The 23,770-nt window shown below is 47.9% G+C and overlaps 1 protein-coding gene across 1 annotated transcript in view; it reads right to left on the bottom strand.

Moving 5' to 3' along the window:
- The window catches only part of LOC141248348 (KN motif and ankyrin repeat domains 1-like), a 56,305-nt gene that overhangs the window by 11,094 nt on the left and 21,441 nt on the right, over positions 1 to 23,770 (bottom strand). Inside the window, 2 exon segments of the mRNA XM_073669352.1 lie at positions 271 to 379; positions 1,691 to 1,891. Of these exon segments, the coding sequence (XP_073525453.1) occupies positions 271 to 379; positions 1,691 to 1,891 (310 nt within the window).

Here is a 23,770-nt window from a genome sequence, read left to right on the forward strand (position 1 = left end):
CTCAATTAGGTAGACTGTGTGAACTGTTTCTTAGTAATGGGCCAGTGAAAAAAATGGGTGAAACATGGATGAATCACAAAGTACATAAGGATGTGTTCTGTGTTTTCTACATCTTGTATGATCCCCAAGATCGTGACAGGAGACCCGCAGCCCGTCCGTGATTCTCATAACTGCACAGTGACACATTGGTGTGTGAATCTGGTCTTACTAGTAAAAGGCTCTATACACACAGACAACACCGTCTCTAGCATAATTTTCAAACATACTTACCCGCCATTGATACAGACAAACTGAAGGTTTTTCTTTGTTTTAGAGGATTCTTTCTTCTCATCTTTTCTCTTCATGGTGGACTTTAGGGTCCTGTGGCTGCTTGTACTCACTAATACAGAGGAGGTAAGTAGAAAAATATTGTACCAAAGATACTAAAGGCTACTAGAATATATATCATTGTCAAAAGCCTGTTCAAAACATCATTCCTACATCTAGTAGCAGGAGTCATTGACACATAGTTCGTGACCAAATTACATAGTAGAAATTCTTAGCAAAAATAACAAAACAAAAACAGATTATGTTGGAGAACCTCTATACTCAGTCAAGTCAGAAAGGTGGATCCCTTACATTACAAATTAGGCCAAAACTGTGTAAATATAGGCAATCTGAAAACTGCAACAAATATTGACCAAGAACTTGTGGGGGAGATTAAAAAAATAATTAAAGTATGGATGTACATGGAGACTTGTGGGGACAGAGGGAGACATGATGTACAGATACTATATTGCACATTACTAGTTACGTGGAAGCGTACGAGTACCAGAACAGAAAGCTCTTGCTCTGGTAGACCCGAGTGTCCTCTTCTTAGGTCCTGTTCAGGTCTCGTTTTTGCCCTAGGATTAGCATCTACCCCAGGATAGCGCCAACTGTACAAACTAAATGTGTCCATAGGCCTCCATTTCTGGAAGGAGCAGGAGGAGTTTGATTTTGCCCTGCGTTTGAGCAGCATACAGTTTATTGGTGAAGCCTACTGAGCTATTTCAGTAAAAAAAATGGGACATGTTAAAATATACATTTTTGAATGCAAAGAAAGGGTATTGTTCCAGCTCCTGGTTACAAATTCCACTTTACCGATAGCGTTCGATACATGTAGCTTTTTCCTTTTTCTCAGCCATGTTCTTTTTGTAACAAATTTTAAAAAATTGCAATTAAAGTGGTGTTTTTAACCAGGAGCTGAACAATACCCTTTTCTTTGCATGCATTCCCTCACGTCTGGTCAGATCGTGGTTCAGGCCACACTGGACTCCATTTAATTTCAAGCGGTGAGCTGACAACCTACCCTTTTTATCTTGTACTGCACATTTTTGAACATTAAGCCTATGAGGTCTTTGGAGTTTTTATGTCAGTCAGTTTTGCAGAGGTGTTTCACCAAACCACCGAGTAGGGTCAAATTGACAAGTGAAATTTATGATTGATTGCTGGGGTCCCACGTCAATTGAGAGAACTGAAATTTTGTATCTGCTGATATACCCATTAACCCAGGGCAAAAAGAGGAAAAGAGAAGTGACTGTTTCAGTCACCCTCCTTTTCCTCTGCTTGAGAGGAAGTAACAAATGACATGGCACACAGACCATTTAGCCATTACTTCATGGTAAAACCTATGGCTATTACAAAAATGTTGTCTATACTAGAATATTACCATAAACAGAAGAAGCCGTGTTTTCACAGCCCAGCTCATTTGCAGCCACAAAGTTGGCTGAAGCAGAGAACACTTCGTCTCCATCTTTCACAATGTTCAGCCTCTCAAGCTTAGAGACTCCTTGTCGGTCGATGGTTTGAGTACTAGAAGCAGAACATTCAGTAGAAACTTTGGCCTGACCGCTGCAGTCCTCTTTAGACCCTGATAAAATGAAGAGACAGCAGATTATGTCAATAGATAACTTAGGGTAAATTTTCAGAGTTCAGGTCAACAAGTTATTAAATAACCCAGCGTCTCCCAATACTTTACACAGGACGGATCACATAAAATGATAAAGGTAGATGGCAAGATCTTATGGGTATTGTGTCCCAAGTCTCAGCAAACTGATAAAAACAATAGAGGAACAATTGTCAGGCTATCATGTATAAAAAAAAGACACTTGTGCTACAGATGGCACCTAGTGAATCATCACAACAACAAGGGTGTCCTGGCTTGCCAATGACTAGTATCCAGTTTACAAGGACCACAGATAAAGTACGCTAATGTAAAAAAAAAAAAAAAAAGGTCCTTATGGACGCATGGACCATGGATTTAACACAGGAATATGAGTACTGTATGTAAAGGGAACTCTGTAGTGTTTCGATCTGGATGCACCGATCTTGTCATTTAGCCAAAGTATTGTATGTATGGAAATACACTTTTTTTTTTTTTTTTATAGAAAGGAATTATACAAGGTCAGTTCATGTTGTCCTTGAACATGGCATCTAGCACTAAACACAAACAAATTGTGGTAATCTACATCAGGAATGAAAAAACGTTTTTCTTATTATATTTTTACAACAAATCTGTAAAGGTTACCATTTCTTAATTGCTGGCACAGCCCTGGGTTATAATAACATGATGTGTGTATAGATACACAGATATTGTAGCAGATGGGATGCCAAACAGTATAATGACGCGCCCCCTGGGCCATGTTCAAGGGATACCCGGAGCCGGATCTGGATAGGGGTAGTAGTCCTTGTGGCGGTGACCCGGTCCGTGCCCAGGGTGTCAGACTAAGTGGCGGTGTAATAGCAGTAGATGTAGGACGACTACGCCACCCGTTGAATGCAGCTATGGAGCTGCCGCTGCAGGGCAGACCGCTGAGGCCGGTGGAAGGATGGTGCAGCGTGGATGGTATAACCCCCAACGGGAGGGGTATGGCCTCAGGGCAGCCGACGTGGATGATGGGGATAGCAGGAACCACTCAGAGACGATGCGGTGTAGTTCAGGGTCTTTACTGGTGACAAAGATAGACCCTCCCGGAGTACTGGCTAGCGGTTGGGGCCTGGTCAGTCCTTGAGCAGATGGGATCCCCCTTGGCCAGGCGGAGTTGTAGGCCTCCCCAACTAACTGTACTCTTCTGGCTACCTTGCTAGAGGCGGGTAAAGGTAGCCCACGTCCCTGAGTGTACCGTGTGGTGCTCACCCGTATGGCCGGTGACTCGGGGCCTTCTAGTGGCTTCCGCTCCACGACGGCGGTGCTGGTCCCACGCGTGTGACCGTGCCTTCGGGTTTCTTGGCCAGAGGACCTGAAATCCCCTGCCGGTCGGTTTCTGCTGCTGGGTCAGGGTTAATCCCCACAGCCTCGGACTCCGGGTCCGGTGGAAACTCTTCAATCAGGGCGAGCTCTTCAGCTGCCAGTCCCTGATTCCTTTTAGCACGACTTCCTCAGAGCTCCTGATCTCTCTTTCCTATAGCTGCTTCTTCTGCTTCTCTACTCTTCTTCTCCCTAACCCTGCCTCAGCCCCAGTTTTATATAGGGGAAGTTCTTTCCCCTCCCAGGACTGGGCAGGAGGTGTGGCATGCATAGGATTCCTGACCAAGAGACCTCCCACCTGCTCTCAGACATAACATTGCTATTACTGTGGAGACCAGACCCCTGGGGTGCCACATTCCCCCCTAGTGAAATTTAGTACTCCGGGACTAAACATATTTTTGTAAAACATAACAGGTAAAAACAGAAACGGTACAATAAAGAAAAACACATTAGGATGGTCACGGCATGTCCGCAACCGGGTGTAACTTTTGAGGAAAACAAGGGTGTCCATTTCACCAACACAGGGAGACGTAACCAGGTAGGGGTCTGTCCTGCCCCGAGTCCTTAACAGTCTTTCAGTCCGTCCTGGGTTACGCTCCAACTATATGTACAAAGGATTCCCGGTAAATCCACCAAAGACTCCTAAAAATAACTAGAAACACATAATTATTTACAAGTAACAGACAGGTGACCACAAATAAAACAATTTAAACACTTCAAATCCTCCAACGTGCGGGTAACTGGCCTCTAGTGGCCCTAGTGGACCTACGGAGCTGACTGTCTGGCCCTGAACTACAGGGTGTAGGAGCTGTCAAGGGTAAACTGGGCAGCTGTCTACGGGCTCTTTGGCTCACTAGGGGTATGGCAGGCTCACTATAAGCAGAGGGTTGATCCTCCTGATCTGCTTGTGTGGAGTCTTCTGCCTCCTGGACCGGCTGTTCTTCCAGCTCTACCGGTTGCTCCGTAAGTACTTGGGATGCTGGTTGGAGGAACGTGAGGACGGGTACCACAACTGCACCATTGACTTGAGTCCAGGACCGAGGGAAGTCTCCGAGCACAGTAGTAACCATATCTTCCCTTTCCTCTACGGGTCGAGGGTCTTCTTGTTCCTCTTCAGGGTTCCGTAGCTGTTCGGGACACTTCTTCAGGTGATCCCGGGATACAATGGTTGTGGTTTCCCCTCCGTCTTTACTGATGGTACAGACCTTTGGGTTGTCGTGGCTTGAGGGCAGTACGATGTACGGGTCCTTCTCCCACTGGTCGTCCAACTTGTGGAGCCGTCTTTTCCTCTTTAAGACCTGCTCTCCGGGTACCAAGGGAACAGCGGGAGCATACTGGTTGTAAGTTTTCTCTTGTCTTTCCCTAGCTAGACAGAGACTTCGCTCCACGCTCTCCTGTACTTTCCGGTACTGCTGCTGCCTCTCTGTGTCCCAGTCTGCTTCCGGTGAAGTGTCCTCGGGTGTCAGGACTCCCATCTCCAGGTCAACAGGTAGCTTACCGGGTCTTGCCCTCATTAGGTAAGCCGGGGTACAGTTGGTGGAACCTACAGGGATGTAGTTGTATAGGTCCACCAGGTCGGGCAGCTTCTCAGGCCACAGACTGCGTTTTTCCAGGGGCAATGTTTTTAGAAGATCTATTACCACCTGGTTCATTTTCTCACAAAGTCCATTAGTTTGCGGATGATAGGGTGTCGTCCTGATCTTCCGGCAGCCATACAGAGTACAGAACTCTCGGAAGACCTCCGCTTCAAAGGCAGGTCCCTGGTCCGTCAGCACCTGCTCTGGGTAGCCGTGTGGACGGCAGAAGTGCTGCTGGAAGGCTCTAGCTGCTGTTTGAGCCGTTAAGTCCTTGACGGGGACGACAACCAAGAACCGGGAGTAGTGATCCACGATGGTTAATGCGTAGATGTAGCCACTTCTGCTTGGGGTCAGTTTTACATGATCCAAGGCTACCAGTTCCAACGGCTGCCGGGTGACGATGGACTGAAGGGGGGTCTTCTGGCTGGCACGGTCCTTCCTTCTTAGGTTGCATGGGCCACAGTCTCTGCACCACCTCTCGATGGTTCCTCTCATGCCCACCCAATGGAACCGCCCGCGCAGCAGGAACTCCAGCTTCTTCCATCCGAAGTGCCCAGCCCTGTCGTGGTATGCCTCCATCACCATAGCTGCGTCCCTTCTTGGCACCACTACTTGCCATATCAGTTCATGCGTCCGGGAGTTAACCATTCTGCGGCACAACTTCCCCTTGTAAAGCAACAGTCGACTCTTCTCTGCCCACAGTTGCTTGGCTTCCTCCGGAGCGTCTGGGTCAAGGCGAGCTTCTGGCTGAGTCAGCATCTCCTTCACCAGCCGGACGGCAGGGTCACTGTCTTGCGTTTCCGCCCAGTTGTAGTGAGGTAAGGGGTTGAACGTAGCGGCTTGCTTACCCCTTACACGTTGGGAATACTGGATAGTCCCATGACGGTGGAACGCAGGGAGTTCGACCTCTTCCAAATCTTCTGAATCCTCACCCTCGTCCGGTAGGTTTGGCATCCTGGACAGGGCATCCGCGTTGGTATTGGAGCGTCCTGCCCGGTATTTGATTGTAAACTCATAGTTGGACAAGCGGGCCATCCATCTCTGCTCTAGGGCACCGAGTCTTGCAGTGTCCAGGTGTGTCAACAGGTTGTTATCCGTGTACACGGTGAACCGGGAAGAAGCGAGGTAGTGCTTAAAGCGTTCGGTGACTGCCCACACCACTGCCAGGAACTCTAGCTTAAATGAGCTGTAATTCTCAGGGTTTCTTTCGGTGGGTCGCAGTTTTCAGCTGGCGTAAGCAATTACCCGTTCTTTCCCCTGCTGGATCTGGGACAGTACGGCTCCTAGCCCGATGTTACTGGCGTCGGTGTAGAGGATAAAGGGCTGGCTATAATCAGGGTACGTCAGGATTTCATCCCCCGTGAGGGCCATCTTCAGCTGGCGGAAGGACTCTTCTTCCAGCTTCTCCCATCTGAAGGGTGGCTTCTGGTTCTTGGCTTTCCTGGACTGGCCTATCAGGAGGTCCTGCATAGGAGCTGCCTTTTTGGTGAAACCGGGAATGAACCTTCGGTAGTAGCCTACCAACCCGAGGAACTGCCTCACTTCCTTTACGCTGGAGGGGCTTGGCCATTCCTTAATTGCGGTGATCTTATCAGGGTCGGGAGCCACTCCGTCTGCACTCACCACGTGTCCCAGGTACTGCACCTTTGGCTTCAGGAGGTGACACTTGGAGGGTTTCACCTTTAGGCCGTAGCTTGCCAGAGCTTCGAACACTTCCGCCAGGTGTTTCAGGTGATCCTCATAAGTCTTGGAATATACGATGACATCGTCCAGGTACAACAGGACCGTCTCAAAGTTTCGGTGTCCCAGACAGCATTCCATCAATCGTTGGAAGGTTCCTGGTGCGTTACAGAGCCCGAACGGCATGCAGGTAAACTCACTAAGTCCCATCGGGGTGGTGAATGCGGTCTTCTCCCGGGCCGCCTCTGCTAAAGGAACCTGCCAGTACCCGCTAGTGAGATTCAAGGTAGAGAAGAAGTTAGCAGATTTTAAAGCAGCCAAAGACTCCTCTATCCTTGGTAAGGGGTACGCATCCTTGTGTGTGATACGGTTGATTTTCCGGTAATCTACACACATTCTCATGGTGTTGTCTTTCTTTTTGACCAAGACTAGTGGAGCTGCCCAGGGGCTACAGCTATCTCTGATTACCCCAGCCTCCTTCATGTCTCTAAGCATCCCCTTGGCGTGTTGGTAGTGTGCAGGGGGTACGGGTCGATACCTCTCTATTATGGGAGGATGGTCTCCCGTGGGGATGTGGTGTTCTACCCCCTTGACTCGCCCGAAGTCTAACGGGTGTTTACTAAACACTCTCTCATACTCTTCAACCACCCGACAGACTCCCTGTTTCTGGTGTGAGGGAGTGGAGTCAGTACCCAAATGTAGTTGCTGACACCATTCCTCCATTTGTTGTTTAGAGCCGTTACCTTCCTCCGGAGAAGATGGAGGCAAGGGTTCTACGGACTGTATGGAATTCTGATTGATGGTATACAATTTGGCTAGCGTGGCATACCGGGGCAGGTACACTTCCCTCTTCCCGATATTTATTATGCGAACGGGCACCCTCCCATGGCGTACATTGACCACCCCCCGTGCTGTCAAAATGGTGGGCCTACTGTCTGAGTAAACTGGTTCTACCATTGCCTGGTAATCTCTACCTCTCAGACCAATAGCCGTCCGGCACCAAATCATCATTTCACTTTTTGGGGGCATGGAAATAGGGAAAGGGTCACACATTCTCACGCTACCAATCTCACCACCGGAGAGTTCCACCTGTTGCCGTCACATCAGTGCCCGGATCTCTTTTTGGAGCACTCGCTGCTGGCCGGAGCTGGCGTTCTTGGCAACCTGCTGTAAAATAAAAATCACCTCTGCAAGACAATTTTCAATTACATTAGTTCCTAGAGTTATCTTAGGGTGACTCTCGCGCTTGTCAATATCCACAATGATCAGTCCCTGGGCTGCCAGCTCGACTCTACCGATTTTAATGGTCACCTCTTTAAATCCGATCTGTGGCACGGGCTGACCATTGCTGGCGATGATACTCAAGTAGTCGTCAGGGTAGCGGGTTATATCCGAGTCATTCCAGTACTGCTTGAAGAGCACGTACGGGATGGTGGTGACCTGTGACCCAGTGTCCAGTAGGGCACTCAGAGGAATGCCATCCAGTACCACAGGCAAGACTGGACGTCCTCCCACATATTTGTCACGCCAGTTTGATGGGCCTGATGATCTTTTTCCTAGGGGTTGGCCCTCTACCCTAGGTTGTGCCAGTTTAAAGGACAGTACCTTGCCATATGTCCGGGTTGATTGCAGCGGCGGCAGATAGGTTGTCCGTCCTCGTTGTATCGGTCGCTGGGTCTTCCTCTGGCCGGTGGGGTCCTCCTTGATCGGCGCCACGGGATGTCCTCCGGTCCGGATGCCAGCTGGATCTTCCCTGGAGTAGAAACCTGTAAAGACTGTACAGTTCGGGTTAGCGCAGCAACGCTTTTAGCTAGCTCTTGGACCTGATGGTGCAGGTCTGGAGCCGGGTCATTGTTCAAAGCCTGCGCATCAGCTCCCACAGGCCCTGCCAACAAGGGCGCCGCCTCCTGGTGGTAAGTGGTAGTGGGGCGTCTGTGGGTCATAACGCCACCTGGTGCCGGTTCTCGGAGCACCCGGATGGCTCTGTCCTTGAACTGTGCAAATCCCAGATGAGGGTCCTGTAAGGCCATTGCCCGCAACTGGGTTCGGTGGGCATTGCAATATAAACCCTCTATAAATTGTTCAGTCAACAGCCGGTCCTCGTCTCCCACGCCGTCAGGGTCGGTCTGCTTAATGGCTCTCAGGGCCTCTTGTAGGTTTAGTGCATAGTCCCTTATACTCTCTTGTGCTCGCTGCTTGCACCCGTAGAATCTAAGCTTGATCTCGGCTGAGGTGCGGGTATCAAAGGTGTCCTTCAGCCGGGTTAGTATCCCTGCGACAGTCCTCCCCCCAGGTGGCCAGGACTTTACCTCCCTTTGGGCTGCCCCAGTTAATTGGGCCATCAGGATGCTCACTTTTTGCTCTTCTGTGAGGGGGTACACCTGGAAGAGGCTATCCAGCTTTTCTCTAAAGTCATGCAGGGTATGTGACTCCCCTGAGTACTGGGGTAGCCAGGCCGCTCCCGGGATATAGGGCATGGTGAAAGGCATGACTGCAGCAGCGGTGGCGCTGGCGGGGGTTGAGGCAGTGAAGCTCTCCTCCGTATCCGACATCTTCCTCCCCCCTAGTGGACCGTGGCCTACCTTGCGATGATCCTCTTCCGTAGGCCGCGGCTCCGCAGTGGATCGTCAGGGTTGAGGACCTTCCGTCGCGCTCTTGTGACGTCGGCGTCTGCTGGGCTCCTTCCAGGACCTTACGCAACGTCCGGACGTGAGGCGGGGCTTCAGTTCTCGCGCGCTTTTGGAGTCCACGCCCCTCTTCTTCCCGCGCGGCGTCTTCAAGATGGCGTCCAACGGCGGGAAAACTCCACGGAAGGCGGGAAGAAGGCTGAAAATGGCGCCGGATGGAGGGAATCTTCACCGATGGCGGGAAGAAGGCTGAAGATGGCGCCGGATGGCGGGTATCTTCACCACAAGTAAGTTTGAACATTCTTTTTCAGGCACGCAGTACCCGGTGGTTGCGGGCACGTTATCCTGCCGACTACGCCAAAAGTTGACGCGCCCCCTGCGCAATTTTCAAGGGATACCCGGAGCCGGATCTGGATAGGGGTAGTAGTCCTTGTGGCGGTGACCCGGTCCGTGCCCAGGGTGTCAGACTAATTGGCGGTGTAATAGCAGTAGATGTAGGACGACTACGCCACCCGTTGAATGCAGCTATGGAGCTGCCGCTGCAGGGCAGACCGCTGAGGCCGGTGGATGGATGGTGCAGCGTGGATGGTATAACCCCCAACGGGAGGGGTATGGCTTCAGGGCAGCCGACGTGGATGATGGGGATAGCAGGAACCACTCAGAGACGATGCGGTGTAGTTCAGGGTCTTTACTGGTGACAAAGATAGACCCTCCCGGAGTACTGGCTAGCGGTCGGGGCCTGGTCAGTCCTTGAGCAGATGGGATCCCCCTTGGCCAGGCGGAGTTGTAGGCCTCCCCAACTAACTGTACTCTTCTGGCTACCTTGCTAGAGGCGGGTAAAGGTAGCCCACGTCCCTGAGTGTACCGTGTGGTGCTCACCCGTATGGCCGGTGACTCGGGGCCTTCTAGTGGCTTCCGCTCCACGACGGCGGTGCTGGTCCCACGCGTGTGACCGTGCCTTCGGGTTTCTTGGCCAGAGGACCTGAAATCCCCTGCCGGTCGGTTTCTGCTGCTGGGTCAGGGTTAATCCCCACAGCCTCGGACTCCGGGTCCGGTGGTAACTCTTCAATCAGGGCGAGCTCTTCAGCTGCCAGCCCCTGATTCCTTTTAGCACGACTTCCTCAGAGCTCCTGATCTCTCTTTCCTATAGCTGCTTCTTCTGCTTCTCTACTCTTCTTCTCCCTAACCCTGCCTCAGCCCCAGTTTTATATAGGGGAAGTTCTTTCCCCTCCCAGGACTGGGCAGGAGGTGTGGCATGCATAGGATTCCTGACCAAGAGACCTCCCACCTGCTCTCAGACATAACATTGCTATTACTGTGGAGACCAGACCCCTGGGGTGCCACAATAACTCATCACTGAGCAGCTCATCAGCAACCAAGAGTAGGGCTACCTGGGATAGGAGATTTTTCATACAACTTAAGTAGACTACTAAGGCTAGCAAATGCTCCAGAAATGGCTACAAGAAATGAGGAGCTGTATAAAGGAATAGTGTGCAGCATGACCCTGTGAAGTACAAGTGCTAAATGTCTGCACAAGTTTCTTGCCAGTTACACACACCTATACTGTAGTGAGTGCCAGCCTAACCCAAATAAATCATCGCTGCCCCTGAAACTCCCATGTTGTCTATGTATGCAGAGCTTCTCTCATAGACCCTGTTGGTCACACATCAGACAATCACCAGGAACAAAGCACTCACATACATCTTTTTCCATTGCCAATAGGAGTTCCCCCGTTAAGATTGTCAGATGTATCTGGCCGCTAATCACATGGAGAAGACACTCCTAGTGGTATATCCATCCCTATGCAGCAAGATCATGTACACATCAATGGTGCACAACCAGTAGCCCAGGAGCCACATGAGGCTTTCACGTACTCTAAGGATGGAAGTCGGAGGCATCAGAGAATGTACAGTGTGTATAGTGCAATCTGTTATACACTGCTCTATGCTCCATAGTTATACACTGCTGTCTGTGAAACAGATTAAAGGGATTTTTCAACATTGGTCACCATTAGTGCTTAAAGCGCACCTGTCAGCAGGATTGAGTTTAGTAAGCCACATATACTGTCAGGTTGGCACCATTACACTGAGTAAAATGATACCTTGGGTGATGAAATCCGTCCAGTGGTTCTTTTATAATCTTTACTTTAATTTCTGACATAATGATATGCATGTGCCTTGGTGCTCTCATTATGTATTCATGTATGCCTATCTCTGCCTTGTAGTGACTTGCCTACTATTTTACATACTGACTGTGTAATTTGTGTGTCATATTGAAATTTACATTCCCCAAAATGGTTGCCGATAGATGCTACTGTGCACGTGCGGACACCATTTTGCTAGAGGAAAACAAAAAAATTCCTGCAGCAATATGGCCCCCGCCACCCACGCTTGCGCAGTAGCATTTCTCGGTTGCAGAGAGATGCTACTGTACTGCGCATGCGCGGCGCCATTTTGCTACATCAAAATTCTCTTTCCAAAAGCAAAATGGAGCATGGCAAACAAGAGATGCCACTGCGCATGCGCTGGCCGCCGCGGCCATTTTGGTGGAATGTAAATTTCAATATGACGCACAAATTACACAGGCAATATTTAAAATAGTAGTCAGGTCACTGAAAGCACAGTGACCTGTCAGAGGCCAGAGATAAGCCACAGATAAGCATACATGAATACATAATAAGAGCACCAGAGAACATGCATACCATTATGTCAGAAATGAAAGTAAAGATTATAAAAGAATCACTGAACTGATTTCATCACCCAAGTTATCATTTTACTCAGTGTAACGGCGCCAACCTGACAATGTATGTGGTTTACTAAATACAACCCTTCTGACAGGTGCGCTTTAAGTAATCCAAATTCTGTTAAGTGCATCCCATGACTGTTTAAGTATGATACCTGGAATGTAACCACATAGGCTCAGATGCAGTAAGATTTGTACTGAAAAACGAAGGCACCACTTGAGTAAGATGCATTTAATTCATGAAGGGGTACATGCCACATAACGAATTAGACGCATCCGACAACTGCACCAGAAATTGTACTTCAGCCAGGGTTTGGCATATATTTCTGCTGTAATTTATGGTTATTTTGCAAATTGGGCTTCAGCAAGCCACATTACAACAGTTTAGGCAGAGCTTGCTTGGGCTTGTTTAAACACCTTAAACACGGCAAAAGTAAAAAAAAAAAAAATTGGCACAACTTCGAATTGTGCAAAACTTATGTGACATTTCAAGGGGTTTTATGCCAGGACTCTGGAAAAAAAAACAGCACTGAAAAATTGAGGCCATATACTTTGTTACCCATGACTATCACAATGCCTACATGCATGTTATCTTACCAATCACAGAAGTAGGAGCGACATCTCCACACATTTCATACAAGTGACCATACTACTAGTACGGCCGACACAGAATTACATTTTACAAAATGGGCGCACCCACCGTGGGGCAGCTGCCCCCCCCCTAGAAGCAGGGACGCACGCCGCATGCCAGGGCCGGCATCAGCACCCGGCGCACCCGGGCAAATGCCGGGGCCCTGAGCAGGCGGGGGGCCCCTCACTGTCAGCGCCCGCTCCCCCCGCTTGCTCAGGGCCCCGGCACCCGACACAATACTTACCCCTCCCTGTGCCTCCGCAGCAGCTCCTGCATCCTCCGCGGCTGCTGTCCTGTGATGTCTCAGGTCAGAGGGCGCGGTGACGTCTTTACACCGCGCTCTCTCCTGAGCAGTCACATCGCAGAACGGGATGAAGCCGGCGACGCTGGAGTCCGGAGCAGCGGCAGCAGGTGAGATGTGAGGTGAGTATTTGATTTTTTTTTTTTTCATTGTATGGAGGCCTATGGCAGTATAAGGGAGGGGGTTGAGGTGGGTGTGTGTGACATCCTGCATGGGGCATTATAAGGGGGGGGTGACATCCTGCATGGGGCATTATAAGGGGGTGTGTGACATCCTGCATGGGGCATTATAAGGGGGAGTGACATCCTGCATGGGGCATTATAAGGGAGGGGGGGTGACATCCTGCATGGGGCATTATAAGGGAGGGTGTTTGTGTAACATCCTGCATGGGGCATTATAAGGAAGGGAGGGTGTGTATCATCCTGCATGGGGCATTATAAGGGGGGTGACATCCTACATGGGGCATTATATGGGGGGAACAGCATGCATGGGGCATTATGTGGGGGGGGACAGCCTGCATGAGGCATTATGTGTGGGGAACAGCCTGCATGGAGCGTTATATGGGGGCCAGTATTCTGTATGGAGCGCTATATGGGGGCGAGTATCCTGTATGGAGTGGTGCACTGGTCACTGGATGAAACATTGGGTTATTCCCAACACTTCTCACTTATCCGGTGTCCATCCCACATGGATAATGACTGATTTTTGTTTTTGTCTGTGCACAAAAAGACATCTGCATTACACAAAGGGACAAACAGTACTAGTTATAAATGCCTGTCTAAAAGAGATGTGTTTTAGAGGATGCTTAAAAACGTAGGGGCTAGGTGTTAGGTCGCATCGTCCAGGGTAGTGCATTCCAGAACACTAGCGCAGCATGAGAAAAGTCCTGGAGATGGGAGTGAGAGATCCGGATTACAGAGGATGTTAGTCTTAAATCATTGCAAAACGGAGAGGACGAATAGGGTGATAGACAGAGATGAGGGAGAAGATGTAAGGTGGTGCAGAACTGTGGAGAACTTTGTGGGTGAGAGATACATTTATGTTGTACTCTTTTGCAGATGGACAACCAATGCAATATTGCATATTAGAAAAAGCCATAAAATCACATCCATAACATTTGCTAAAAAAAAAAAGTTAAAAGTGGTTAACACCTTAAAGGCCTCTCACCCCCCCAGAGCAGTGGAATGAGTTCCAGGGGGGATGACAACCTTGCTAGCGTGTTTTGAATAGCACAATATCATTGTCCCCACATTGATAGAACATGGCTCTGCTTATGGCAGAAGCCATGGTACAACACTAGAGCTTAGTTAACTGACTTCATATGTTATTATTGATCGTCCGACATAATACAAATGACAGCGTGGAAAAGGTTGCATGCAAGTTGCACATGAATCTTCTGACATTTCAACATACCAATATAGGAGATGTACTAGAAGCCAATACAACTGAATGTTCTTGGAATATCAACACTGCAAATGTAAGGTGCATCCTTGGCATGGCTGACCAATTCAGTGCACCTTCCCAATCTACATGTTTGGTATCCATCTCTGCGCCCCTTCTTTGATTGACAGCTCTGGCCTTACAGGAATAAGAGAACAAGGTAGATAGAGAACAAGCAGGTGGGAAGGTGCACTGAACCGAGCGCCTGTACTTGGCTTTTACAGTCACTTTGTGCTGGCAGACTTCCTTCTGCTATGGCACATCCACAATAGAAATCCAAGCACATTGTACATTTTCATGTTCATTTATTGGTCAGCCAAAAGGTAAGACCGGTAAAATGTTCTCTCTAAACACATTAGAATGTGCAAAGGACATCCCATATAGAGAGACAAGAGGGCTACAGCCAGTCCATACCACTGGTGGAGATTATGAGATGTCTTCCCATGGTCACCATACATTGTGTATTCATTATATACATTATAGAGAAACTATGCCACAATTCTGGAGTGTTTAACACAATGGATCTGTGCATCTATTTACTAGTGGTGCATTTTCATTTTCCACCCCCTCCTGTTAGGGGGCTTAATTTGGAGCTTGTTTGGAACATTAATGGTACTCAGGCCTTATGCTCTGATAAAAATAGGATGAGGTAATGACTGGTAAGAATCCAAACTACTGAGGCATTTTTTCAGGGTCACAGGAAAAAATCTCTATGCCTTGCCTGTCACTGTTCATCAGCTGTTCAGAAGACAATTAGAAAGGTATCGATATTTCATACATAAAATAACAAAAAATAAAAATACCTTATGCAATGTGAGGTTTTTTTTGTCATTATATCCTATATTGTCAAGGATGATCACAAAACATAGAAGTAACTCTGGGGTGAGAGGGCACATGAACCTTGGCAGAAGGGGGATGGCAGCCAGTTAGTAGGCAGCGGTTCCGAAACTGTTTTATTCAAACCTGAAACCAGCTAAACACCCATTGAGGCCACTAACCTACTATCCATATGGGCAGCACATTGTGTGACAGTGGCAGTTTACGGCTGCAGTCAGTGTATAAACGACATTTCACCACCTACACCAGACACTACGGGGCAGGCGTTCTTGGCATTAAGAATCTGTAGTGTTCGTATATTGAAACTTTTTTTTTTAACCCAAAGTCAGTAATATATGTGTAATACAGAAGGTAAAGGAGTGGCTAAGGTCTGTTTTGGCGCCCACATTGCAAAGCTAAACACAGGATGTGTGGCCACATTGGTTGTGACCCTGAAAGGGTTAATCCGGGCTAAATATAATGTTGGCTGGGGGCTTGGATTCCCTGAAAATAATCCCTCTCATACCCACTTGATGTAACCCCCAAGGATCCAGCGCAGCCTCCTGAGTGGCCTGTGTCGGCACCTTGAGACTATGAACTTAACCCGACAAACGACTGTAGAGGCCTGTGATTGGCTGCAGTGGTCAGGTGACAAAAAGCGTGTTATCAGATTAGTCTCTATTGAAGTTGACCAGAGAAAACAACTGAACAATACACAGTCATAACTACTACTTTCTGGCCAAGAGAGGAAAATATTAAACTAAACACTAGTCTGTAATAGCTCCATACTTGCTAGCAGATTAAATGGGCATTGGGTTACTGGACAAGCCCTTTAAGGGCAAATTGGCCACATGGTATCTTTAGTTTGATACAAAGCCAACGTCATAGCTGGTAACCACGGTGCTTGAGGTCATACCCCCCAGCATTGCTGCAGAATTTTAGGAATGTGACAAGGATTTACACGTTGAGTGAGAACTGTAAATTGCTTTCTTGATGTAATGTCTGATAAAAATAATTACAGTATGCAGTGCTGCTTGTGTTCAGTGCTCAATACACAGGTTACACATCCTCCAAGGAAGGTTAAAAATCAGCTGCTCACAATAAGTAGCAGTATGCTTGCATGACGAGCCATTCTAGACAATCGCCCAAAGCACATGTGGCGCCCCTGAGGGTTCAGTCGCCACAGGGGTACTGCACCTCAGTAGAGGTGTGGTATCTCCTCTTCCAGGTAAGGATGGAGCACTTCTCAGGACCCTACTTCACCATTCAACACTACACCACTCCTGTCCTGCAGGAGGCCTAAATGCACCAGGGTGCTGCCCCTGCCCAGGATAGAGGAGATGGGGGGAACCAAAGATAGGGGGAACCATGTAGTGGGTGAGGGTGGAGGACACACTTTTAGGATGCACTAATGGCATCATATATAATCTTCGGCCATCTTAAGCTCAAGGTCTTTGATTGTGATCTTCATCACTGAACGTGGCTTTCTGTTAGAACCGGCAGCTGATTGGAGATACACGGTCCTCGTGCTCTGGCCTTGAGACGAGGAGCGGGCAAGAGTTAACCGCTGTCTCTACCCGGTCAAGGTCCCTACCTAAGAAGGCCTGGAGGGGAGTAGAGGAGACAAGCTCCACAGGCAAAAGGATCCCAGGGGGATGTGGACGGAGCGGCATACGCCACCTGCTACCTTCATTCTGGCCTAGTCAGAGGGATTCCTGCTGCAAGAGGGGTGACCGGCCCCCGATATCTGACTGTGTACTTCACGTCACTGTTGGAAAGCCCGGCGGCTCAGTGGATCCCAGAGGGGGACACAAGCGGAAGGAGAAAGAGAGGGAGAAGGAGAGGAACACACCAAAGGGGTCTTGACAGGTGCTCTTGATCTATCTGGAAAGTGCTGGACCCCCTTCCTGGTGGCCGCAGCACGCCGCGAGGAGCAGAGGGAAGCTTTGCGGCTAAAGTTCATCTTAATGTGAGTAAAAACCCTGGATGACTTCACACCCCGCTTCAGTCTGTTATTTACTGCGCGGCTCTGCACCCACCATCCTTCCTCACACTACCCTGAGGCCGGCTCCTCCTGCGGGGAGCCGTCCCATCATAGTTGTCAGCAACACCAGCCTCAGTGGACTGAAACAGCGCTGGTGCCCATTACCGGAAACCGTAGGTGGCGTAGTCGAAATACCACTCAAGCCTGAAAGCCCATTACATCTTTTATGTGACTGCCCTGGGCACGGAACGGGTCTAGTCCATGACTGCATCCCCTCAAAATCTGACCCGGCTCCGAGTAACCCCACTTCCCAGGGTGAGGGCTGTGAGCGTCACAACTACATGACCTGCATTACACATGGCTAGGCTCTGGTCGCACTAGTGTCACTTATAACCTATGCCCACTCATAATATATTATATCAGTAGTATTCGGTTACAGCTCTCATCTTGGGTGCTTGGTCAAATTATTTTCTAAGAATGGACATTAGGTGTAATTGGGTCTATGGACTAATTCAGCGTGCACAGATCTGTATGTAGGAGCTCAGACTAAATTCTGTGCCATGAGGCTATGGATCTGCCTTTGTCATAATACTCCAACAGGAATAACTAATACAGCAGTATATGATTTCATGAAAAGGCATGTGTGCATACTTAATATTCACAAGCAAACTTTGGGACATTTAAAAACTACCACCAGGAACACTTAGAGATCCAACATCCTAGAAGGCCAAAAATGACCCCGAAACAACCAATTTTGGGTGTGGTTTTGCCAAGACCCAGATCTTTTGCAGTCCGGTTTGCAGAAATGTTGGCACATTTATACCTCTTGCGATGTTCGGGTCCTGTGTATTACTAATCTATATTACGGCCTACTTACATGAGGCCTTTAGATTTGTCCACCTAAATTAGCTATGGGGGTGAAAGTAGTGAATGTATTTTGTGAGGGCTATGGTGCAATACTCAAGTCAAACCATGACTGGCATATAAACCAAAATTATCTTGTGATGTGCCCATAGGCTTTTTTGTCCTTTTGGTATATATTTGTCCACTATCCTTCTGGAGCCCATAACCATAAACTGTATTAGAAATCTGTTTTGTTAGATTGGGACGATCATCTTTAAAAGGAATCAGGAAGCAGCATAATGCAGTGGCAGAGACCCTTATTTCAGTGATTTATCACTTACTGGGCGGCTTGCTACAGTTTTGATAAAATCATTGTTTTATCTGTTGCAGATCTAGCAGTTTTTTGAATGCTGAGCTCTGAATAACCGAGCCCACACCACTGATTGGTAGCTTTGTGTGTACACTGTGTAGGCACAAACCTGCTAATCCAAGGTGGTGGCGGAGTTATAGAGTTATAGAGTTCATGAATATGGAGGTTTATATGGCAGCAGGTTAACTAATCCTCTAGTGATAATCTCCTGGTTATAAAACTGTTAAATAAATAGTTACATTAGGTTGAAAAAAAAGACTCAGGTCAATCAAGTTCAACCTTTATCAAAACTACAGCAAGCATCCCAGTAAGTGATGCATCACTGGAATCAGGGTCTCTGCCCCTAACGTTATGCTGCTCTCAGATTATGTGGCAAAAACCTGGTGACAGATTCCCAACATGAGCCGTATATATCTGGCGTCGCGATCGCGTGGGCTCACTGGGCAGCGCCGCAATCGAGTGCGGGTGTCAGCGCTATGTGAGTGAGAGCTGAGACCCCGTAGCAACGTCCGATCGCGGGTGTTTAACCACTGTGATTCCTCTGTCAATAGTGACAGTGACATGCTCCCTCTGTGCCTCCTTCAGCACAACGCGATGCAATCGAGTTGTGCTGATGGTCTCCATAGTGATCCCCCAGTCCCAAGATGGACGCTGGGTCCTTCAGGGTCCTGCAGGAAGGTGGCCTGCCAGCGCTGCTCTGATGCTCTTCAGTGCAGAAGCATTGCAGATATTAGATCAGTTTTCAGGGCAGGAAAAGTTGATGTCCCATCCTGGGACAATGTGAAAAAGTTAATAAAAATTCTAAAAATATATATTAAGAACTAAAATCACAAAATAAAGAACAAAAAAAAAATATTAATCCTATAAATACATCTGTGTAAAAAAAGAAAAGTATAGCTGTGACGCGCCCCCTGGGCCTAGCGTAGACGTGTAGTGGGTTACCCGGAACCAGGTCTCTGGGGGGGTTGTAGTCTCCGTGGCGGCGACCCGGTCCCGTGGCTCAGGGCGGTCAAACCAGTGGCAGTCTTTATAGGGTTTTAAGTTAATTGTCCGACTACGCCACCCATGGATTGCGGTCAGTGGGGACCGCCGCTGCAAGGTAGAAAGCTGGGGCTGATGGTGTATGCAACTGAGGTAGTGTGACTCCCCACGGGAAGATTGCAGCCCCAGGGCAGTAAGAGTGGATGATGGGAGTGATGGTGCACGAGCGTCCAAGCACTAGTAGTGCTGGTGCGGCGATGAAGCACAGAGACGTGGGTTGCAGTTCAAGTTCTTTACTTGCAGTTCAAGTTCTTTACTCACAGTTCTTTATATTCCAAGTCACTCCGCCAACAATGACTGCCCGAGCCGTGCTGCGTCCACCAGATGCGGGGCTCGGTCAACCCCCAGGCAATTCCAGAGTGTGTCACAGGACTCCCTTCTATTCCTTTGTCTGGCCGTGCCCCTCCAGTGACACTATGTCTGTCCAGCTCCCGCGGGCCTTCTTTTGGGAGGGCTTTGTGCTCACCTCCCTGACCCTATGTGGTGTGCCTTTCTAGTAGGTGTAGCGAGGGGTCGCACCAAGATATGATCACGACCGCCGGTCCTTGGCTGAGGATTAGTCACCTCCACCAACTTGGGATCCGGTACCCTGTTCTGCCAACCCGTCACCCGCAATCTCCTGGGTCCTTAGGGTTCCTTCTGCCTTTGTGTCTCTGGGCCTCTCTTGGTGTTCTGTTCCTTTCTGTTTCTGTTCCTTTCTTCTGGCTCTGGCCTTCACTCTAGGCTTGCCTCATGGAGCTGGGCCCAGACTGAGCCACAGCTCCCTGTCAGCCCTCCTGGCTGAACTCCTTCTCTCCTCCTCCTCACTGTCTGAACTCACTTCTACTCTCAGAACTAAGATGGTGCCCACTTTTTATACCTCCCTCTCTGTGTATGAGCCCAGGTGATTTGCAACCAATGGGCTCCTGCCTATGCCCAGAAACCGTCCCCTCCTGCTCCTACATCACTGGGTTTTCCTCCCCCCTCCTCACTCCAGCCAGGGAAAGATTCTGTCGTGCCTGCATTACTGTCTAATGGGCGCACCGTTGAGCTGTCCCCCGGAAATGGGGTGTGTGTGATGCATGCAGCTTACCGAGCCCTGGTCCACACTACATCCTTACCCGGGAGTGGAATATCACACCTCTGGTTTGAGGTGCAATACCCCTGTAGCGGCCGAACCCTCGGGGCGCTACAGCTGCGTCTGGAATGACCCTATAAAATTGTCCTCTTCAGTAAACACTGTAAAAAAAAATTATATGAAAGCTATATTTTGAGAGCTATAATTTTTCCATATTTTGGCTGACAGTCATGTGAGGGTTTGTTTTTTGAGGGACAAGTTGACATTTTTATTGGTACCATTTTTGGGCACGTGACATTTTTTGATCGCTTTCTATTCTGATTTTTGGGAGGCAGAATCAGGCCCTGCGTCCGCACCCAGGCAAATGCCAGGGCCCTGAGCAGGCAGGGGGGCCAACTCACCGTCGGGCACCCCAACGCGCTATGGGATCCGTGAGCAGAGAAGAGCGGTGCCAGCGTCCACCCTCCCCCCGCTTGCTCAGGGCCCCGGCACAATACTTGCCCCTCCTCGTGCCTCCGCAGCAGGTCCGGTGTCTTCCACGGCTGCTGCACTGTGACGTCTCTAGTCAGAGGGCACGACGACGTCTTTCCAGTGCGCCCTCTCCTGAGCAGTTACAGCATTTTATGGGGGCCAGTATCCTGTATGGAGCATTTTATGGGGGCCAGTATTCTGTATGGAGCATTTTATGGGGGCCAGTATTCTATATGGAGCATTTTATGGGGACCAGTATCCTGTATGGGGCATTTTATGGGGGCCAGTATTCTGTATGGAGCATTTTATGGGGGCCAGTATTCTGTATGGAGCATTATATGGGGTCCATTATTCTGTATGGAGTAATATATGGGCCCCATAACACTGTATGGAGGACTATTCTGTCCGGTCTGCGCTGTGCACAGTGAGAATTCGCCGGTTTCCGAGCTATTGCAGAATTTACTAACTATATATATATATATATATATATATATATATATATATATATATATATATATATATTATATATACACACATGCACAGTACAGACAAAAAGTTTGGACACACCTTCTCATTTAAAGATTTTTCTGTATTTTCCGGTGACTACCTCTTGAAGCTCATCAAGAGAGAATGCCAAGAGTGTGCAAAGCAGTCATCAAACAAAAGGTGGCTACTTTGAAGAATATAAGACATATTTTCAGTTGTTTCACACTTTTTTGCTAAGTATATAATTCCACATGTGTTAATTCATAGTTTTGATGCCTTCAATGTGAATGTACAATTTTCAAAGTCATGAAAATACAGAAAAATCTTTAAATGAGAAGGTGTGTCCAAACTTTTGGTCTGTACTGTATCTCTGCGGTATCTGTACATCATGAGTCTTGGTATGTGTTAAATGGGCCCACTGAGAAAAACCTGGAGCCAGCCCTGGGCAGAATGAACAAAAACAAGCAATTCAGGAATGTTTTTTTTTTGTTTTTGTTTTATTCCATACCGCATGTGGTAAAATTGATAGCTTTATTCTTCGGGATAGTACGATTACAGCGATACTACATAGCGTTTTAGGTTTTGGCGCTTTTACACAAAAACTATTTTATAGAAAAAATAATTTTTGCATCACTTTATTCTGAGAGCTGTAACCTATTTTTTGGCTGATGGAGCTATATGGCAGCTTATTTTTTGCGGAACAAGATGATGTTTTTAGAGGTACCATTTTTATTTACATTTGTCTTTCATAGCTTTTTGCCTAGTTTTTTTTTTGTTTCACTGAAGGGGTTAACTTGTGGCACAGTTTTATAGTTCAGGTTGTTCTGGATGTGGCGATACTAAATGTGTACTTTTTTGTTCATTTTATTTTTTTCCCATAAAAATATTTAATTATGGGTACAATATATTTTTATTATTTTATTATTTTGTGATTTAACAATATTTTTACAAATTTTCTTACTTTTACACTCTTTGTCCCACTATGGGACTTTCACTAATTGCTTGTATAGTATAAGGATGCAGGAGAATTCTTATGCTACATAAACTGTCAGTTCTGCACTGACGGAAAGTTGCCAGATCATGCACTGCGCATGATCTGGCAGCTTTCCTAGCTTTGGCGACCCTGATGTCATCATGACGACATCAGGCCACCATGGCAATGATCGGGACCCCGCAATGACGTCGCGGGGTCTTCGATCCAAGCGCAGAGGGCTTTCTTCCCTCTGCCTGCACGCTAAATGCAGCGATCGCAGGCAGAGGGCAACAGGTTAAAGTGCTGGGAGTGGTGCGGGCACTGCTCCTGGCACTGAGTGCCGGGTGTCAGCTGCCAGAATCAGCTGACACCTGGCGGCGATTGCGAGCGCACAGCCTCTGTACACGCAAAATCGCCGAGACATTGACCATGGATGTATGGCTACAAGTACCAGGCCACAGGGACATATGGATGCGTCTTATGTCAAAAAGGGGTTAATGGCATAAAAATTAAAAGTTTGAAAATTTTCACAATTTTTGCCAAATTTCCAATGTTTTCACAAATAAACGTAAGTCATATCGAATAAATTTTACCACTATCATGAAGTACAATATGTCACGAAAAAACAGTCTTAGAATCACTGAGATCCGTTGAAGCGTTCCAGAGTTATTACCTGAAAGTGATAGTGGTCAGAATTGTAAAATTTGGCCTGGTCAGGAAGGTGAAAACTGGCTGGAGGGGAAGGGGGTTGTGAAGGGGTTAAAGATAATTTTTCCAATCTACTCAGATCCCTGGCTGAACAAAAATACACCCTACAGATTTCCTTTAAATAGGCTGACATAAATGTATGCGCCGTCTCCTTAAGCGGGACTGCAGTGCTTCCCAGTTCTAGCCTCTTATTTATTTCTCAAACAGAAATAGAAGGATATTTACTGACAGAGCAGCCATCATGTCACAAGAATGTCTGGGGTGGCTGTTTTCTCTGCAGGACCCAATCACAGGTGACAGCTACTTTGCTTGGCAAATACACTGACAGCTGTGATTAGCTCATTAACTATTGCACCACCATAGTACAGTAAATTACAGGCGATGACACTATAGGACATTTTTAACCATTCTTCAGCTTGTGTTCATTCATAATGCAGCAGAGCAGGCATTTACCTCTAGGTACAGTAGGTAAACCACACAACAGCCTCTTCTGGTCAGCCAGGCATGATGAATACAAGCATTGTATGTGCTGTCACTGGAAATGGAGGATAAGATTCAAGTTTCCTTTGGGTTTGTTCAGATGGTTCAGATAAACAGAAAATCCACAGTGTAATGGACCACAGGTCAGTCCCTGCTCAGACCCAGTGTGAATTTTTCGTGCATCATGTGGATGAGATTGGGTAAAATGTCAATCACTTATATCAGCTACAAATTCGATAGTGTAGCAAATCTAATCACACGATACATAAAGACCC

The sequence above is a fragment of the Phyllobates terribilis genome, unplaced genomic scaffold (genome assembly GCF_046119375.1).
Source record: "Phyllobates terribilis strain yellow unplaced genomic scaffold, ASM4611937v1 Scaffold_1__5_contigs__length_1240528914, whole genome shotgun sequence".
NCBI lineage: Eukaryota > Metazoa > Chordata > Amphibia > Anura > Dendrobatidae > Phyllobates > Phyllobates terribilis.